Source organism: Condylura cristata, unplaced genomic scaffold, assembly GCF_000260355.1.
Source record: "Condylura cristata isolate star-nosed mole 26May11 unplaced genomic scaffold, ConCri1.0 scaffold00014, whole genome shotgun sequence".
NCBI classification, from domain to species: Eukaryota; Metazoa; Chordata; class Mammalia; order Eulipotyphla; family Talpidae; genus Condylura; species Condylura cristata.
In genome coordinates, this window is record NW_004567115.1 from 31,281,874 (window position 1) to 31,298,496 (window position 16,623).

At 40.3% G+C, this 16,623-nt stretch overlaps 1 protein-coding gene across 1 annotated transcript in view; it reads right to left on the bottom strand.

The window, feature by feature from the left end:
* Positions 1-16,623, bottom strand: part of KCNAB1 (potassium channel, voltage gated subfamily A regulatory beta subunit 1) — a 198,112-nt gene that overhangs the window by 28,699 nt on the left and 152,790 nt on the right. The window contains exon 8 of the mRNA XM_004682320.2: positions 10,709-10,795. Within this exon, the coding sequence (XP_004682377.1) occupies positions 10,709-10,795 (87 nt within the window). The remainder of the gene's footprint in view (positions 1-10,708; positions 10,796-16,623) is intronic.

Here is a 16,623-nt window from a genome sequence, read left to right on the forward strand (position 1 = left end):
CTCTCACTGCCCCTGAGCCTCTGGCCTGTACTCCAGTTCTGTTTGCACAAATAAACAAATCTTTAAAACAAACAAACAAACAAAAATACGGGTACCAGCAGGCACATGAAAAAATGCTCATCATCAATTATCATCAGGGAAATGCAAATCAAAACCACAAGGAGATACCACCTCACACCTCATCCTCACAGTGAGTATGGCCCACATTATAAAGACCAGAAATGGCAAGTGTTGGTGAGGAGACCTTTTCTACTGCTGGTGGGAATACAGACTGCTCTGGCTGCTGTGGAAAATAGTATTAAAGGTTAATGGATCTGTCATATGACCCAGCAATTCCACTCCTAAATATTTATCCAAAGAATACAAAATGCATATTCAAAGAGAAACAGCACTCCTTTGTTAATTGTAGTATTATTTACAATAACCAAGATACAGAAGCAACCAAAGTCCCCAAATACAGATGACTAGATTTAAAAAAATGTGTATATATACACAATGGGATACTATTCAGCTATCAAAAAGATAAACTCTTACCATTTGTGTTAACATTCTGGGGAATCTGGGTGAGAGCTAAATAGGAATCTTTTGAACTATTTTTGCTACTTTTGCCTCTGAAATAATATCAGTGTAAAGTTTGAAAATAGAAAAGGCATATGCAATAAATAACAACTTCAAAAAAGATAAATACACAATAAACGGAAAGTGAAATATTTTCACCCCATCCTGGGGCTTGCTTGGGAGCCCACTGAGGAAGGACCCTGGCTGAACACAGCTGGGACAGGAGAGTAGAAGGTTTCTTGAGGCTTGCAATCAAGTGGGATGGCAATAACTGGTAGAATCTGGGGTAGCAGTACTAGTACTGATTGTGTATTTCTAAACCTCAAGGACCGTTCCATGGATTTCATCAGCCAGGAGATCATAATTAAGTCTGATAACTTCACACCACCAGCGCTTGCACACTGGCGCTCTCATCCAAGCCATCACCATCTCTGGCCTTGACTGCCGTACCTATTTCTTACTACGTCTCACTGCTCTTGCACTTGTCTCTTTACAATTTATTCTAACTTCACGCTGGAGGGATCCTTTAGTGATGTGACTGCAAGTCAAGTTACAGCACACCTGTGTCCAAAATTCAGAAGATCCCCAAGTAGCTGGCCCTGCCATCCCTCTGGGCTCATCTCTGTCTGTGCTGTCCTTCTGTACTCTGCAGTCAGGCGGGTGTCCCTCATGTTCCTCAGACACCACAGGTGCTCCCATGTCAGGTCTGGACATCATTTCCACAACTGCCACCTCTCTCTTAGTTTTTCATTTTACTTCTTCTGGTCACTGTTCAAATCCTAGTGACTACCCTAGAACGCAAAGCATTCCTATCCTCATTATGCTCTTCCACTTTTTTTTTTTTTTTTGTCACACTGAATACCTTCTAGTAGTCTATATGTTATTTTATTGTTTATTTCCTGGCCATCTTACTGGAATGAGTGTATGTTGTATGACAGGTATCTTTGCCTGTCTGTCCTCCGGGATAGCCTATGGACAGGAAGCACTATCTAGAATGTAGCATGCACTCAATACATTGCGCTTACATATGAATAAATGAGTGAGCAGGCTTTGGGTCTGAGCATTTTTAAAAACCATGTTCTTCTCTGGCCATCTTGAATAATAGGGATCTGATTAAAAGGGATTCTGTAGATCTTTTGAGAAAAGAGCTTGAGAAGGGAGTCAGGGAGATGGTTGGGTGGGAGAAACAAAATCTTATCTTTTTCCCCTTATTCAATTTTCCTTTTTGGTATCCTTATCTTCCCTTTTTACTTTCTGTAACATTTTATATGAATTCTTATGTCAGTTTTTTTTTCTTGTCTCATTAGATGAAAGCATTCATTTCTAGGTGACAATTGGGTTTGTTCCATTACCAAATATACTTCCAGTTTCCATGCCAATGATACAATGCTTTCTTTTTTCTCCAAGTGAGAGAGAATATTGATAAGACTAGATTTTCTTTTCCTGCCTACTGTTTCCCCGTACTTTTCCCTTCCAGTTACTGGCTCCTAAAAATACCTAATTTTCTTACATAAGTAAATTCTAGGTTGACTGTACTAAGGTTTCCAAACGTTAAGTCTAAAAGTATTTTATTTAATTATCATTAATTTTATATGATTGGTTTCATTGAAACTAGTCACAACACAAGTCACCTTTCAAAATTTAAGACAAATACCAAAACTCAACATTGAGATACATTTAGAAAGGATGGGAAAATTCCAACTTGTAGAAGCTGAGGTTTTGTGGCTTATAATCTTTTCTAATATTTGGATACTAAAAGCAATTACTCCTTGAAGTAGAAGGACACTCTCAGAAGCCTTCAGATCCCTGGGGAGGGTTTGTAGGGAGATTGGTGGTAGACACGAGGAATGTCTGTACATGACAGATACATGGTCGGCGCCTTATTTTGTGGTTGTGGAGGCTTGGATCACAAGCATACAAAGTTTTCCTAAATGTCCAATTATACAGGATGTAGTGGTATTTTCATAAAAAGTAAACATGTTTGTTTTCTGAAACTAATGGAAGTTAATTCTTATATGTAATTTAAGTCAGATTCATTTAAAATTAGGAATTTAGTTTTATGTAATCCTAACACTGCTTTATTTTTTAATCTTCCCTTGCCTCTTGGCCTACTGAAAACTCAGACTGGTCCCATGGTCTTTCTGCACACTCTTTGGTAATAGACCCAACATCATTTTAGGTAAAATACACAACCTCTACATATCTCAGTCAAAACTCATACACTTTTCTCTTTACCATCTGAGACTTGCTTGGAGGTGGGATGTGGTTGGTTGCTCTATTCTACTCTCTGCTTCTCCTTTGGTTCTGGCATTAGATGGCAGCCCCCACCCTTCCCATGGGACTCCATGCAGGAAAATTTCATAGATACCCACTTTGTCACCCCCGGGAGGCAAGCTGTCTACTGGTTGTGCCACTGGAGTAGAGAGAGGGCCAGCCACGGCCACACCTCTGGATGTGCCAGAAGGCGTCAAATCCTGAGCAACCACACTCCACTCTGTCACGACTGCTGGAGAAGATGTGGAGATAAAGGACCCCTCTCACCCTGCTGCTGGAAGTGTAGCCTTGTCCAGACACTGTGGAAAGCTGCATGGAGGATCCTCAGAATACTGGCAATGGGTCTACTATAGGATCCAGTGATCCACTCCTAGCAATCTACCCAAAGGACACAAAAGCACTAATTTGAAAGGAAACCTACGCTCCTATGTTTACTGTGGCACTATTTACAATAGCCAAGCTACGGAAGCAACACAAATGCCTCAAAACAGATGAATGGATCAAAAAGTTGTGGTATATTTACTTAATGGGATATTACTTGGTGATCAAAAAAGACAAACTCATGTCATTTGTAGCAACATGGATGGAACTGGAAGAGATTATGCTAGCCAAAATAAGTCAGAAGGAAAAGCTAAATACTACATGGTTTCACTAACATGTGGAATATAGAGAAACCAAAAAAGGTCAAGAAAAAGTAAAAGCTAGCAAGCTGACCACAGATCTGAGGCCTACAGCAAAGAAGGGGGTTTCAAAACAGGGGAGGGGAGAACACAAGGGAAGGAATATGGTGATGTTTCACAGGTGATATGGTGGCGGGAGAACTATGGGGATTACGATGATGCAAGGGGGAAAAAATCATAAAAATAAACACTCTAAGCAGTCTTGTGTTCCCCTACTCCTACCAGGGGTCATGTGAGAGGAAACCCTCCCTCGTTCCCCCACTGGAGGGTGGTGTCACAGCCTCAGTCTCTCCAGATAGACCCTTCTCATTGTGATCTTGCCTCCTGAAGTGAGGGCTCCTGTGTCAGGACTGAGGGTGAGAGCCATCTTACAGGATGTCTCCTGTGCCTGGGAAGGAACACAATTAATTCCCCTTAAAACGCAGATGCAGCAAGGGCCCTTTGTGGATGCTACGGCCCGGGGAGATTCACACCAGGCTATTTGTTCATTACAGATTCAAAGAGGAAGCCTACAGACAGCATCTTAACTAAGTGTCAACTTCAATAGACTGATACTGGGACTCTGTGTCCCCTCTGGCCTCTGAGGGACACAAGGAGAAGGATTTAATATCCGTTTTGTCATTTTCTTGGGAGAAAAGCTTAATCTTAATTTAATCACGAGAAAACAATCAGAGAGATCTGGTCTGAGAGAGATTCTCCAAAACAACTGGTCTGGAGTTTTTTTAAAAATGTCAATGTCATTAATTGGGGGAAAAAAAGGTGGAGGAACTGTTTTAGCTGAAAAGAGAATTAAAAACCAATGAAATGCCAAGTAGCATTTAATTTAACCATGGGCTCAACTCCATCTCAAATAATAATAATAGTAATAAGTCCTATAAAGGACATTTTAGGATGTCTGGATATGACAGTCATATCATGGGTGAGGTTCCTGGGTTTGGTGGTCACGTCATGGCTATAGAGAAGGCCTACTGTGGAGATGCTATGTGTGGAATGCCAGCAAGAGAGGGCAAAATAGAGGCAAAATACAGCATCATTTGGTAAATCCAGGTGATATGTATAGGGTGTTCATTTTTTTCAACTTTTCTGAGACTAATTTTTCAAAACATTAGGGAAAGTAAAAATCATAGAACCAGCTTTTGCCATTTCCTTTGCAATATTACAAATGGAGATTTGATATCTTTTTGAATTTCACTTCAATTGTATATTGATGCCTAGTTGAAACTTCAATTATTACATCTTATTTTGCATATATGTGTCAAAAAGTGCAGACGGATGTTACAATAACAGCTTCAAAACATTTATACAGGCATTATAATTTATAATTCCCACTTACACTATTACCTCATATTATCTGCAACTAGGAAAGATAATATTCTTAGTCTTCTCATTTTCCAAATGAAAAACAAGAGCAAAACGTCTGAGCAACGCAATCAGGTTCCTCTACCTGAAACTAGCATCCCTGCTCTCTGACTGCACACTGGAAATTTTTCATGACACATATTAAATATCCAGGGAGGGATTTAACAAAAACAATATGCTGTCTATCATTACTTCACTGTATAGAAGGTAAGAGAGAGACTTCAGGGTTTGTTTATCCCTGCTGCCTGAGAAGCCCAGCTCTGCTCAGACACAGGTGGCTGTTACCCCACTGATACCCTAGTTACCAGCCTGCCAGAGAACCAGCAGGGACACTGTTAAGTGCTGGCTGCTCACATCCACAGTCACCTGCCCGGGATGGAGTTGGGCTAATGAGAGTTCACAGGTCCTGCTATGTCATTGTGGATGAGATACAGCCAAGGACGTTATAGAAATGAATCCCCTTGAGACTGAGTCGATACCCCCAGAACACAGAGGTAAATCTTGTCACAACTCCAGCTATCTTTCAGGGAGATGACAACTCGTGCAGAAGGAAGTTCGCATGAGTCACAAACCCACAGCCCCAGAATACTAAGTAGCTGTCTCCACCTGACAGCTGGAGGAATGGAAGCCATTTCCGTTCTCTGTCTTTTTTTCTTAACTAAAAACAACTTTGGAAGAAAATTAAAAACCAAACCCCCAAAATCACTACTTCCAAGCTTGGCCAGGGCCACATGTCAGCAGTGGGGAGGTGCAAAAGGTCTCAGACACAGGCCCACTTTGTTTCTACTAAAGTCTTACCAATGACAGGGGTTGAATAGCTTCTGCTGTTACTGTTGAGGGATGATGAGAAGAAGGACATAAAGGGAAAAGCGACTAGAAGAAGTAGCTAAAGTGCATAGAAGCGGCATTTTTCTCTGGTATGCTCCCTTCCAACCTGGACTTTATGTATGAGGCTGGGAATCTTGGCTTTACAAGAAAAGCACAGAATTTTGCAGCAGATGTTTGCACATTGTCACTGGGAATGTGGTTTGCTACGTTACATGTTTGCTGCAGCCTTGGCAATCTTAGCTTCTTGGTATGCGCCAGTAGAAGTGATTTTTTTTTTTTTTTGTAATGCTCCTATTCAATCTATGGAACCCAAGTGGAAAAAGGGAATTGTTAATGGAGGCTCTGACCCTGATAGCTGCACATCACCAGCTTTGGTGGCAGAGGGGGCGGTGGGGGTGGGGGTTAACTATAGAACATGTTTCAACAGCCCTAGATGACTCTGCAAATCTGAAGCAGCGTCTCTCTGCATTGTGCCTTTGTTGATATTTATTATTGCTCAGATCTACTCAGAAAGCCAGAGAATCAAACAAATAAGGAAGATAAATAAAATTGGGGAGAGAGAGAAAATGATCTCACCTGTTTCTTTTTACTTTTTAAATATGTTAATAGGGAATTTAAAGTACATACATGGGTTGTATTTCCACTGGACAGCACTGTTATACAACTACTCGCAGAAAATTCCTTCCTGGTGATTACTACATTTTTGGGAGTGGGTGAAGGTGTCTTTCAGGGGGGATAATAAAAATAGCGCAGAGGGGAAAAAAAAGAGAGAGCGACAAATGTTATAGAGTAAAAATGAAAACAATGAACAAGTATAAATCAGAGACATTTTGTGGGTTGGTAAGGGGAATGGGACCAGACCTGGGTGAGAAGAGGGCACTGGACTGTGGTGATGGCACACGGGTGAATAGGTGGTGGGAAGCCCATGGGGATTACAACTGAGATGAAAAATGCACAAAATGAAGAGTGATGTAAAAAAATAAAAAAAATTAAAAATAGGGCAGAAAGAATGATCCATTGCGGTTTAACGGTGTTTCCAGTTTTAGGCTACTACATTCTTGTGTTCTGAAAACTACCTTGGAGTCAAACTATCCAAGTCCAGTGTTCTGAATTGAGAAAATGTACACAATTTGGGATGCTGCAATGTTGCTGATTTCTCCTAATTCCTCAGTTGCCATAGGATGTCTTGATTCTTGAATATAAGTTTCTACTTGCATATTAAAGCACTAGTACAGATGGCTTAGAAAGAAGTATGTTTACAGGATGGACCATTTGATGTGATGATATGATGAGACTTAAGTAAAACTAAATTTGATCTGCCTCTCTTAATTGAAATTAAAACATCTGGATTGTTTTATGTCTATATTGACCTGCTGGCAAGGGAAGATAAATAATTGAAACTCCAGTTATGCTGGGAATAATACTTAATGACTCAGGGATTCTGTGAGATTAGTTTTGGCAAAAAGCTCTACATGAAAAATACAAAAGCCCAATTTGAAGTGACTTTAAATTAAGATTTAATTTAACTAAAGTTCATCACTTTCTCCAGATGGATATATTAGTGGACTTCTTTCCTTTCAGGAAAAAGGCTATCTAAAGTAGAATGGCTTGTCACTTGTTCTCAGAAGTGGCACGTGATTTACCACCTCGGCTCATGGCCATAGTCATGCCTGATCATTTCCTTCCTGGAGCTATGAGAAGAGCATAGCGGGAGAAACCATCCTGGCAGTTGGGAATAACAGCAAACCTCACCCGAAAGCCTCCTAGTTGCAGGGCTTCAGATATGAGCGCAAACTCCACGTCAGCTTGCCCAGCACGACTTAGGTTGGAATGAACTTTCTATGGTCTAGCGAGTTCAAGAGAAGATTTTGAAAAACACCTTGGGATTAAAGTAAATGAAAGACTTCAGAATGTGTGACAGAGCCCAAGGAACTGACAGGGACTACCGGGAAGAGCACAGCATCATAAGAAAGAAGAGATGGGGTATGGGCTGATTTTTTGGAACTGGATAACACGCCGTTGATGCCAGATATTGTAGCAGAGACAGATGGCGTGGCAGATGCTGTGAAAGAAAAATGACTTACTACTAGGTGAACCAGAAAAAATAAACAAGAAGGACAGAGGAAAAAGTACACAAACCCTGCTCTGTTGTCAGGAACATCTTCCCATCATCACCTTGTATTCCATAAATTGTAGATCGCAAATGACAAGCCTCATCCTTTTTTCCATGAACATTTGGAATTTAGCCATTCTTTTGGAGGATTCACTTTTTGTCTATCTTTTTTGTAAGGAAGAAAGGGAATGCAACAACTAATTGGCTGTAGGATGCCAATAAGAGGATGTTACAGCTAAATTTTCCTGGCTCAATGGTTGTTATATGATATATAGAAACTGGATGAAACTATCTTGGTTTATTTTAGAAACGTTCCCAATTAACATTGCTTTATGGTAAGAATCAAATGAATGGGGTTGACATTTAAAAAGAAAATTAAATCAAAATTGTTTAAAATGTGTATTCCAAAGCTGGGCTGGCTGCTTTCATTCGGTCCCTTGGGTTTAAAATAGGAAAAATTATATATTAGTGTCTGTTGTGGCTCTTGAGCACTGATAGGAAATGGCTGAAGCCAATAAAAGTGATATACACTAAAGGTATACACCCAGCCACACACATACTAAACAGTGCTGACATCTGTAGGTTTAATGTATTGAATTTCAGCAATACATACTCAACAACTTGTATTGCTTATATCATTTAGAATTGGATGCAAGTGACAAGCCTAAAATGCCTAATGTAAGTTGCTGGGGGGTGGGCCAGGGGGAGGGAGAGATGAGAATGATAATAAGGACTTTCCATTCACTACCAAAAATCAAACCAAAAAAAGTGACTGGGTAAGTGATGGGTTTTTCAATATAATTGGAGAAGAAATAAAACAACTAATAAAGGTTATGAAGTAACCTGGACTAATGAAAATTACTGTAGAGTTTTCTGGGTAATTTTGATTATACTTAACATTTATTTTGTGTATTATTTTTAGAAACACTACTATCTAAATGTAGATTCCATTGTATGTATACAACTTTCATTCATACACACATACGATTTATAAAAATTATTTCAGAAATAAGACATGGAACCAGAAAAAGTGTAGCTACCATTTTCCATTTTTTAGTGGAGCAAATGTACCCAAGACTACCTGACAATCCCTGTCTTATTTCCTATTTTCTCTTCTTTATTGCCCAGATCAGCATTTTCTTCTGTTAAAGTAGAAAAGACTAAGCATAGCAATTGGGTTTCCAGAAACTAATATCAAACTGGCATTTCCATCTGGCTCACCCTGGAACAAATGATTCTACTAAGTCTGAGGATATATACATTTTTTGAAAGTGAGAGAGGATTCACAGGGGTGCTATTTCAATCTGGAGTAAGTCCTAGTGACAACTGCCTGTGGTATAGCCCTGCTAAGCACATACAGAAGCTGGCACTGGAGTGCCTGGAAGGAAGGCAGTTCCCTTGGTGGGGTGAGGAGATGGACCTCTTTCCCATTAAGGAGGCTGACTGTCACCAAGCTACAAAATGCATTGCTTCTTGATCTTAATAACAAAAGGCAAATCTGCATTGCTGACACCCCTCACCAAGCTTCTGAATTTGGACGGTGACTCATGATAAAATAGTTTCTTGTTTGTCTCTGGAGTTTTCTGTAAGAAATGAAGGGGAATGTAAATTTTCTATGATTCCAGCAGAGGCTGAACAGTGCTACATTTAAAAATCTACCAGGTGTCAATTTTTTATTTTTTAAAAACATAAGCTCCTTTTTAATAAATTTCAACACACAATCAGTGTTCATAGAACAGACCCACTACCATATCAGTATCACATCATTTGGTTCCTCATTAAGAACGTCTTCCTTCTATAATGCAAGTTTTCTGTTTGAGATACTCCTACATCGTATCCCTAAAATTAAAGACAGAGGTAGGATGGGGGGGAAAAAAAAGAGACTCAGAAATATCCCAGATGTTCTCCTATCTCATACATGGTGTAATTCAAAGTCTTGTTTCCAAAGAGGAAGGTGATTACCAGGCTTTTAATTCATATGCATTTTAATTATAACTTCTATAACCCTATCACTTCTAACATTTCTATAACCCTATCACAAGAATCCAATTCATTATTAGAGATTGAACTACCTTTTAAATATCTTGGACAAATTTACCTTCAGAGTATTGTATGTCTATTACTGTATTTTAATTCTTTGAAAACTTGTAAATCTACCTCATACATGGCGAATAGCCAGAAGCTTCTTTTTTCCCTTTCCCTCAAATGTCTTTATTCTTATTCAACTCAATTAAGTGACAATTCACATGACTTCAAACTTCAATGAACTAAAACATTCTTTTTAATCCCCCCCCCCCAAAGTATCTTCTTTCTTCAGCATTCTAGGTTGGTTTCATAAATGAAAATTGAATAGAATTTGGTTTCAGGAACATTCTGAAGTCTTCCATAGGGAGATGCTTAAAGTATTGTCTTCATACAGTTGTAAAGAAAGGGGATAAAATGTGGCTCCTTCCAGATCAGCAACCAAATTGCAAGAAAGTCTTGTTTTGAAGCGGCGAGTCCTGTACCATCCCTGCTCAGCTGCCACTTAGCACTTGCCAGCGGTTTGAAAACTAGTTATTACAAAACAGAAGGCCCTCGAAAAGACTTACTCCAAAATAATGATGGCTGGGTTATAAACTCCCCTTCCAATTAACTCCATTATTTCAGTTGATGAAATCACAAGCGTGAACATGGAAGAAGTGAGCTTTATAACCCCACTTGCCCCAACCCCAAGGAGCGTTTATGTTCTAGAGGAAACAGGACCCAGGTGAGTTGGCGGAGTGTTGAGCTGAAGGGCATGAACTGGAAAAGTTTTTATTTGTCATATTCAATCATATTGGTCAATATATTTCATTTCCCTGAGTGGAATAAGTCATCAAGATGGTACCAAGAACTCTTAAGTGGCTTCACTCACCTTCCATGGGGGTGTTGCTGTCGGGTCGATTGGCGAAAACCACATCCACGTACTCGAGCTGCAGCCTCTGGAGTGAGCCCTTCAATCCTGACAGCAGGGCAGGAAAAACCCAAAAGTTCAAACGTAAGTACAATGCCAAAGGGTTGAAGATTCATTTCCTTCAACAATTTACTAGGGAAAAAAAGCATTGGATGGGCCCTCCCTGGTGGCGCAGTGGGTTAAAGCACAGCACTAAGAAGCTAAAGCCACTTCCGCATGAGTTCGATTCCCACCCTGGAGGTGACCCACATAGCGCGGCAGACCTCTCCTGACCCGCCTGCTGCTCCCCTCAGCAGTGTACTTGACAGGTGGCCTGTTCTGCTCCCCACTCTGTCTCTGGTGAATTCTCTCACCCCCTGCACTTCTGGCCTGTACCCCAGCTCTGTATGCATAAATAAATAAATCTTAAGAAAAAAAAAACTGTAATTTTTAAAAGTTCTTTAATTTGATGATTTATTTATGGGTTTCCAGAACCTTTGAAAAACATCAGAAGCTGACTTTGTCCCCACCCAAGTCTTAGATCTTTTTAAAGGTGATTTTAGCACTCGACACAACTGAAAATATAGGGACTCATGTGGCAGTAGCCAGGGGCAACATTGAGAATAAAAAGCAGTTTAGGAGTTTAACTTCTTCCTTCTTAAAAAAAAATGCAAGTTAATGTCTTGTTTTGAATTACTTAATAGGCTCACAGTGGGTTCAAGATAAAGTGATTGCACATAAAAACATCAAAATGGTGTATGTAAATAAATGTTAACCCATCTTAAGTACACACGAGTTTTAATTGTCACCTAGAGGTTGGCAAATGAAAACTTCGTTCAATATTTCACTAATTGGAACAAAGTCTGAAGAATCTTAAATCTAGCTGAGTTCTACCATTTCCATTACTTCCCATTCTTTGAGAGAAGAAACAAAAACATTAGAAGCTATAACGTTTTAAGAAGCAATATAAAGAAGAGAGTTAGAGCTTAAAAAATTCTGAAAGCAATAATCTATGTCTCAGCCCTAACTATTTGTTCACATTCTTATGAGTACTCAAAAAAGATTATTTAATTTCAGTAAAATTAATACTTCCCTGAAATAGACTGTATTGTATATGCTATTATGCAAGCAAAGGCTGAGAGTGTTCAAGAATCATTTTATCTCATTTCCATGAGACTCAGCGTTTCCTTATCAGCCTATTTAATTTCAGGAAGACCGGAGGTTTCTCTCTCTTTTTATTATAGGCATAAAATTAATTGCATGTTAAATGAGGCTCTTATAAATTTAAATTTGGGCTCATCTAAATTTGATTTCCAAACTGGTTTATCGACCAGCCACAATTACTTTTCTGACAGGAAAATGGAGTGCTTAAATATAGCTCTGGAAATATTTTTCATTTACTGAGAGAGGACTGTCTGTGGCGGTAGTTTGTTAAAAGAAATACTGATGACCAGATCAGGGCAGATGGGTGTTAGAAGGACTAATACCCTCTCTTCAAAAATTGTGGTGGCTTTCAGACCTGGAGAATCACCAGCTATCTCACAGGGCAGACGGAAATTAAATTTACCTTAAAAAAACACTGATGTGAGCCACTTTGGGGGAAGTAATTCTATGTATGGAGGAAACTTGGGGAGGTCAGGAGAACCAAGCAAACAAATAATGAGCAATGCAGGTTGGGAAGTTTGGAAATTCATATCCTGGAGTGCTGAGGGATCCTATTTGGTGACGGTGACTTCTTTTATGACTTGACTGTAATCAGTGGTGGATAGTACAGTGTTTACTACCTTCAGAATTGCTGCTCCAAAGAGAAGTAAGTCAAGCACTTTGTGAGTGCAAGTCTAAAGAAATATGGTGATTGTAACAGGTGTTCACAACTGGAAAGATTTCGAATGCACCTTGTTTAAGACTAATGCCCAAGATTTTCACGGAACCCCCTAATGGGAGGCCCAGTGCCTATCCTGGCCCACGCTGGCACACAATGTCGTTTTTGATAGTGGCTACTCCATCTGTATCTTTCAAACAACTCAGTATGGACTGGCAGTAAGTAACTAGGAGAAACTTTTGCAAGTTGGTCCTGTTGTAATTCTGTGTGATCAGTTATGACATGTGTCCCGTACTGTTCCATGAGTTGTGTCCTAAGTCCCCATGTCATTCTGAACCTGTGTTGGACTCTGGTTGTAGAAAGATTCATGGATGTTGTATTTCTCCCGAAGGAGCTAACAGTGCATAATAACATCTGTTGGCTGTTCAAAGTAATAGCATGTCTCCATAAGTAGTAACAGTCTTCAAATCCAGATCAGCTTATGTGCAACCATTTCTCACCTCGCAGCCCTTTTCCTGGGAGGCATTCTGTCTTGTTATTTAGGCAGCGAGAGAATAGAAAATCGTGTGTTGCATCATGTTAGTGATCCACCTGGTGTCTACTTTGGCTCCTAGGGTAAGTTGTACCCTGAAGAGACACTATACACTGCCTTTAAAAATTGCAATCATGTAAGTGTTGTGATCTGTGATAAAAGCTTTGGATTTTACTCTACATGCGATGACAAAACATTGGTGAAGGGTTGGGAGGTAAGGAGGAGTGGGTTAAATGGGGGAAATGACCTGCTCAGATTTGAACTGGTCACTCTGCCTGCTGAGAGCCTCGAGTGCTGGGTGAAAGCAGGCAGGGGACCCAGAAGGCTGCTGCAGTTGGCCAAGTGTGGACCAACTTGGTGAAAAGCGTTCACATTCAGGGCAGGTTGTGTAAGAAGTAGGAGGACTTTGCTGGACAGAAGGTGAGGAGGGAGAGGAACAGAAGAGGACTCCTAGCCCACTGGCCTGAGAAGTGAGTGACTGCAGTGAGATGGGAGGCAGAGGAAACACAGTGGTGGGCGTGGTGGGGGCAGAAACAGGCACCTCCCAGGCCAGCCTTCGGGGGAACCCTGCACACAGGATTTGGGGTCCAGGGCTGATCTAGATGTCTTCACAATGGCTCCCAGTTTCACTGAACATTGCTTCCCTCATCTGTCTGAACGTGGAAGGGAGCAAGATGCTCATTCTGCCTTGCTCCTTCATCTGACTGCAGGCCAAACCAGGCAGTGCTGCCTTTTATTCCTCTACACTTTTAAATTTGTGACTCATGCTAAATCATAGCAGCATAAAGATATAGTCATGTAGGGTTTATCTCCAATAAACAAATCGTCATGTTCCTTCTTCACTTAGCAAATGTTGTTGAACAGTGGCGTGGGGCTAGGTATTGTTCTAAGTTTTTTTTTTTTTTTAAAGATTTATTTATTTGTAACTGGGGTACAGACCAGAGGTACAGGGGCGGTGAGAGGATTCACCAGAGACAGAGTGGGGAGCAGAACAGCCCGACTGATGAAGTACACTGCTGAGGGGAGCAGTGGGCGGGTCAGGAGAGGTCTGCTGTGCTATGTGGGTCACCTCTGGGGCAGGCGGGAATCGAACTCATGCTGAAGTGGCTTTAGCTTCTTACTGCTGTGCTTTAACCTGCTGCGCCACCAGGGAGGGCCCTGTTTTAAGTTTAAGTAGACTTGCAAAAAAACCCAGCCTTGGCAGCTGGGTGCCCTATGACTTGCTGATAATACTTTTGATTTTCCCTTGCTCTTGGCACTAACCCAGCATCTGTGGGAATGAATGCAGGAGAAAGTCTTCTGCCCTTGAAGAGATATCCAGAAGTTAACTGGCAATCTTCAAAAGTTCACAAGCTAATAAATTATATCATGTAAAGAAAATAGCTTTCAAGTGACCGCAGTAAAAAGAATTCTAAGTTCATTTTTCTTTTAACTTCTGAAGCTTGACAGCCACTATGTTGTCTGTGAGGTAGACCTTCATTCTGCTTATGGCTTTATTTTACAGGAGTCCAAAGAATGCTGCTCATTACAGATGTTAAGCAAATAGGCCCTCTTAGGGATGGATCGGGTTGATTTTGCTGGATTAACTCAGTGACTTAGAGATTCTGCATGGGTTCTATTCAAATAGGCCATTTTTTACACATACCACACCTTTGCCTGGCTATCTAACTTAAAAAGTAAAATGTCTCAGCCCTGCCTGGTGGCGTAGCGGTTTAAGGGACAGCATTGAGAAGCGAAAGCCACTTCAGCACGAGTTCGATCCCCGCCTGCCCCGGAGGTGACCACGTGGCGCGGCAGACCTCTCCTGACCCGCCCGTTGCTCCCCGCAGTGTATTTCCTTGATCTGCCTGTTCTGCTCCCCACTGTCTCCCGTGAAGGCTCTCACCACCCCCCACACCTCTGGCCTGTACCCCAGTTCTGTATGCATAAATAAATAAATCAAAAGTAAAATGTCTCACTAACGTACACTGTTTCTGCATATCATTTCCCAGTTTCTTTTAGGCATAGCTCTCAGTGGGATTTAGGACACACCTGTTTGTTTTCCTAAAAGCTTCACTGCATTAGGGTAATACATGTGGCTATATCTCCAGGGTGAAAATCTCATCCGGGAGGGGGCGGAGGCAAGTGCAATTTCTCCAAGGTGGTGAATTGTTAAGAGATTCATTCTTTAATTGAAAAATCATAAATTATATATATATATATATTAAAGTTCAGATAATAGGGTTTGATATTTGCCAGTCATTGTAAAGTTCTAAGCAGAATGTGCTTAGATTGTTTTCTTCTAGTCCTAAAATAATGACAGTGGTTTTGTGTTTTGAATCACATAACAAAGCTGTTGTTTACCTGAAAGACAAATAAAGGCTTCAATGCAGCTTTTGTCTATAAAAGCACACGATTTTCTTTTTCTCATGGTTTGAATTGCCAAACTTTTTCTATTCTTTCACATTAGTCATTAAAGAAATTTGATCTGCTCAGTTCTAACGTTGGCACAAATTTGGGCTTAATGAATGTTTATGGAGGGACTGAATGAATACAGACACTTTCAGAGTCTGAAAGGACATAGGGGGTCTAAATGGATGTAATAAACATATTAGTGGAATTTCTACCCCCTCCTGTGAGCCTAAAGAGAACTTTCTCAGAGAATCTAAGTCAAGGATTTGGGAGCTTGAGGTAAAAGTCATTCATATGAAAATTTTCAAAAGTGTATTATGCACCAATCAAGCTCATTTTACACTCTGTGAATTAACTCAGGTTGCCAAGGTCACCCCGTGCAAGCCTTCTCTCTTATTCTCAAACAAGCTTCTCAAATTTAATGTGCATCTGAATCTGCTATTGAATAAGGTCACCTTCCTCAAGTAGCAAGTACCAAGGAAACACAGGGTAAAGATGTGTAAATGACTTCAAACTTTATTTTCGGTCTAGACACTCAGATCTCTTCTTTTCTGCAAAGTCCTCTCAATCCCTAGTTTCAGCCTGCCTAGAAATATCTTCTGAGCTGATTCCCTGACACACACATGAGCACTGTATTGGACTGAAATTATGAACTGTAAAATGACAACACTGTAATTCATCTTCAATCTCAAAAGTTTGAAATTTTGTGTTGAAGTTTGAATCTCATCAGCTTAAATTTAGCTGAACTGGTTTCTCCATTCTCGACTTATTTAAAGGTAGAGACATTTTAAAGTATTTACATTAAGTTATATGAGCTGTGAAAACAGATTTTTTAAAAAAGCAAGAATTCTGAAGTTTTGCACACACACTGGTAAACAGTAAAGCAATTTACTGAGATTCATTGAAGAGAGCCTGGTAATACATCTTCATTCTTTTTCACTTTGATTTTACATTTCTCTGTTGACTGCCTGGTTAAGTCATTTTCTGAATCTCCGTTTTAATCAAATTTAAAAGAAAGGCAAAGGCTTGATGGGGAGTCCCAACGACTGTACATTCAGGTTGGTACTACAGGCAAACTGGGGTAATTTCTTAGCCACAAATGAGGAGGCAGAAGACAAAAGTTATGGCAAATGCTAGACCAGGACTGACAAT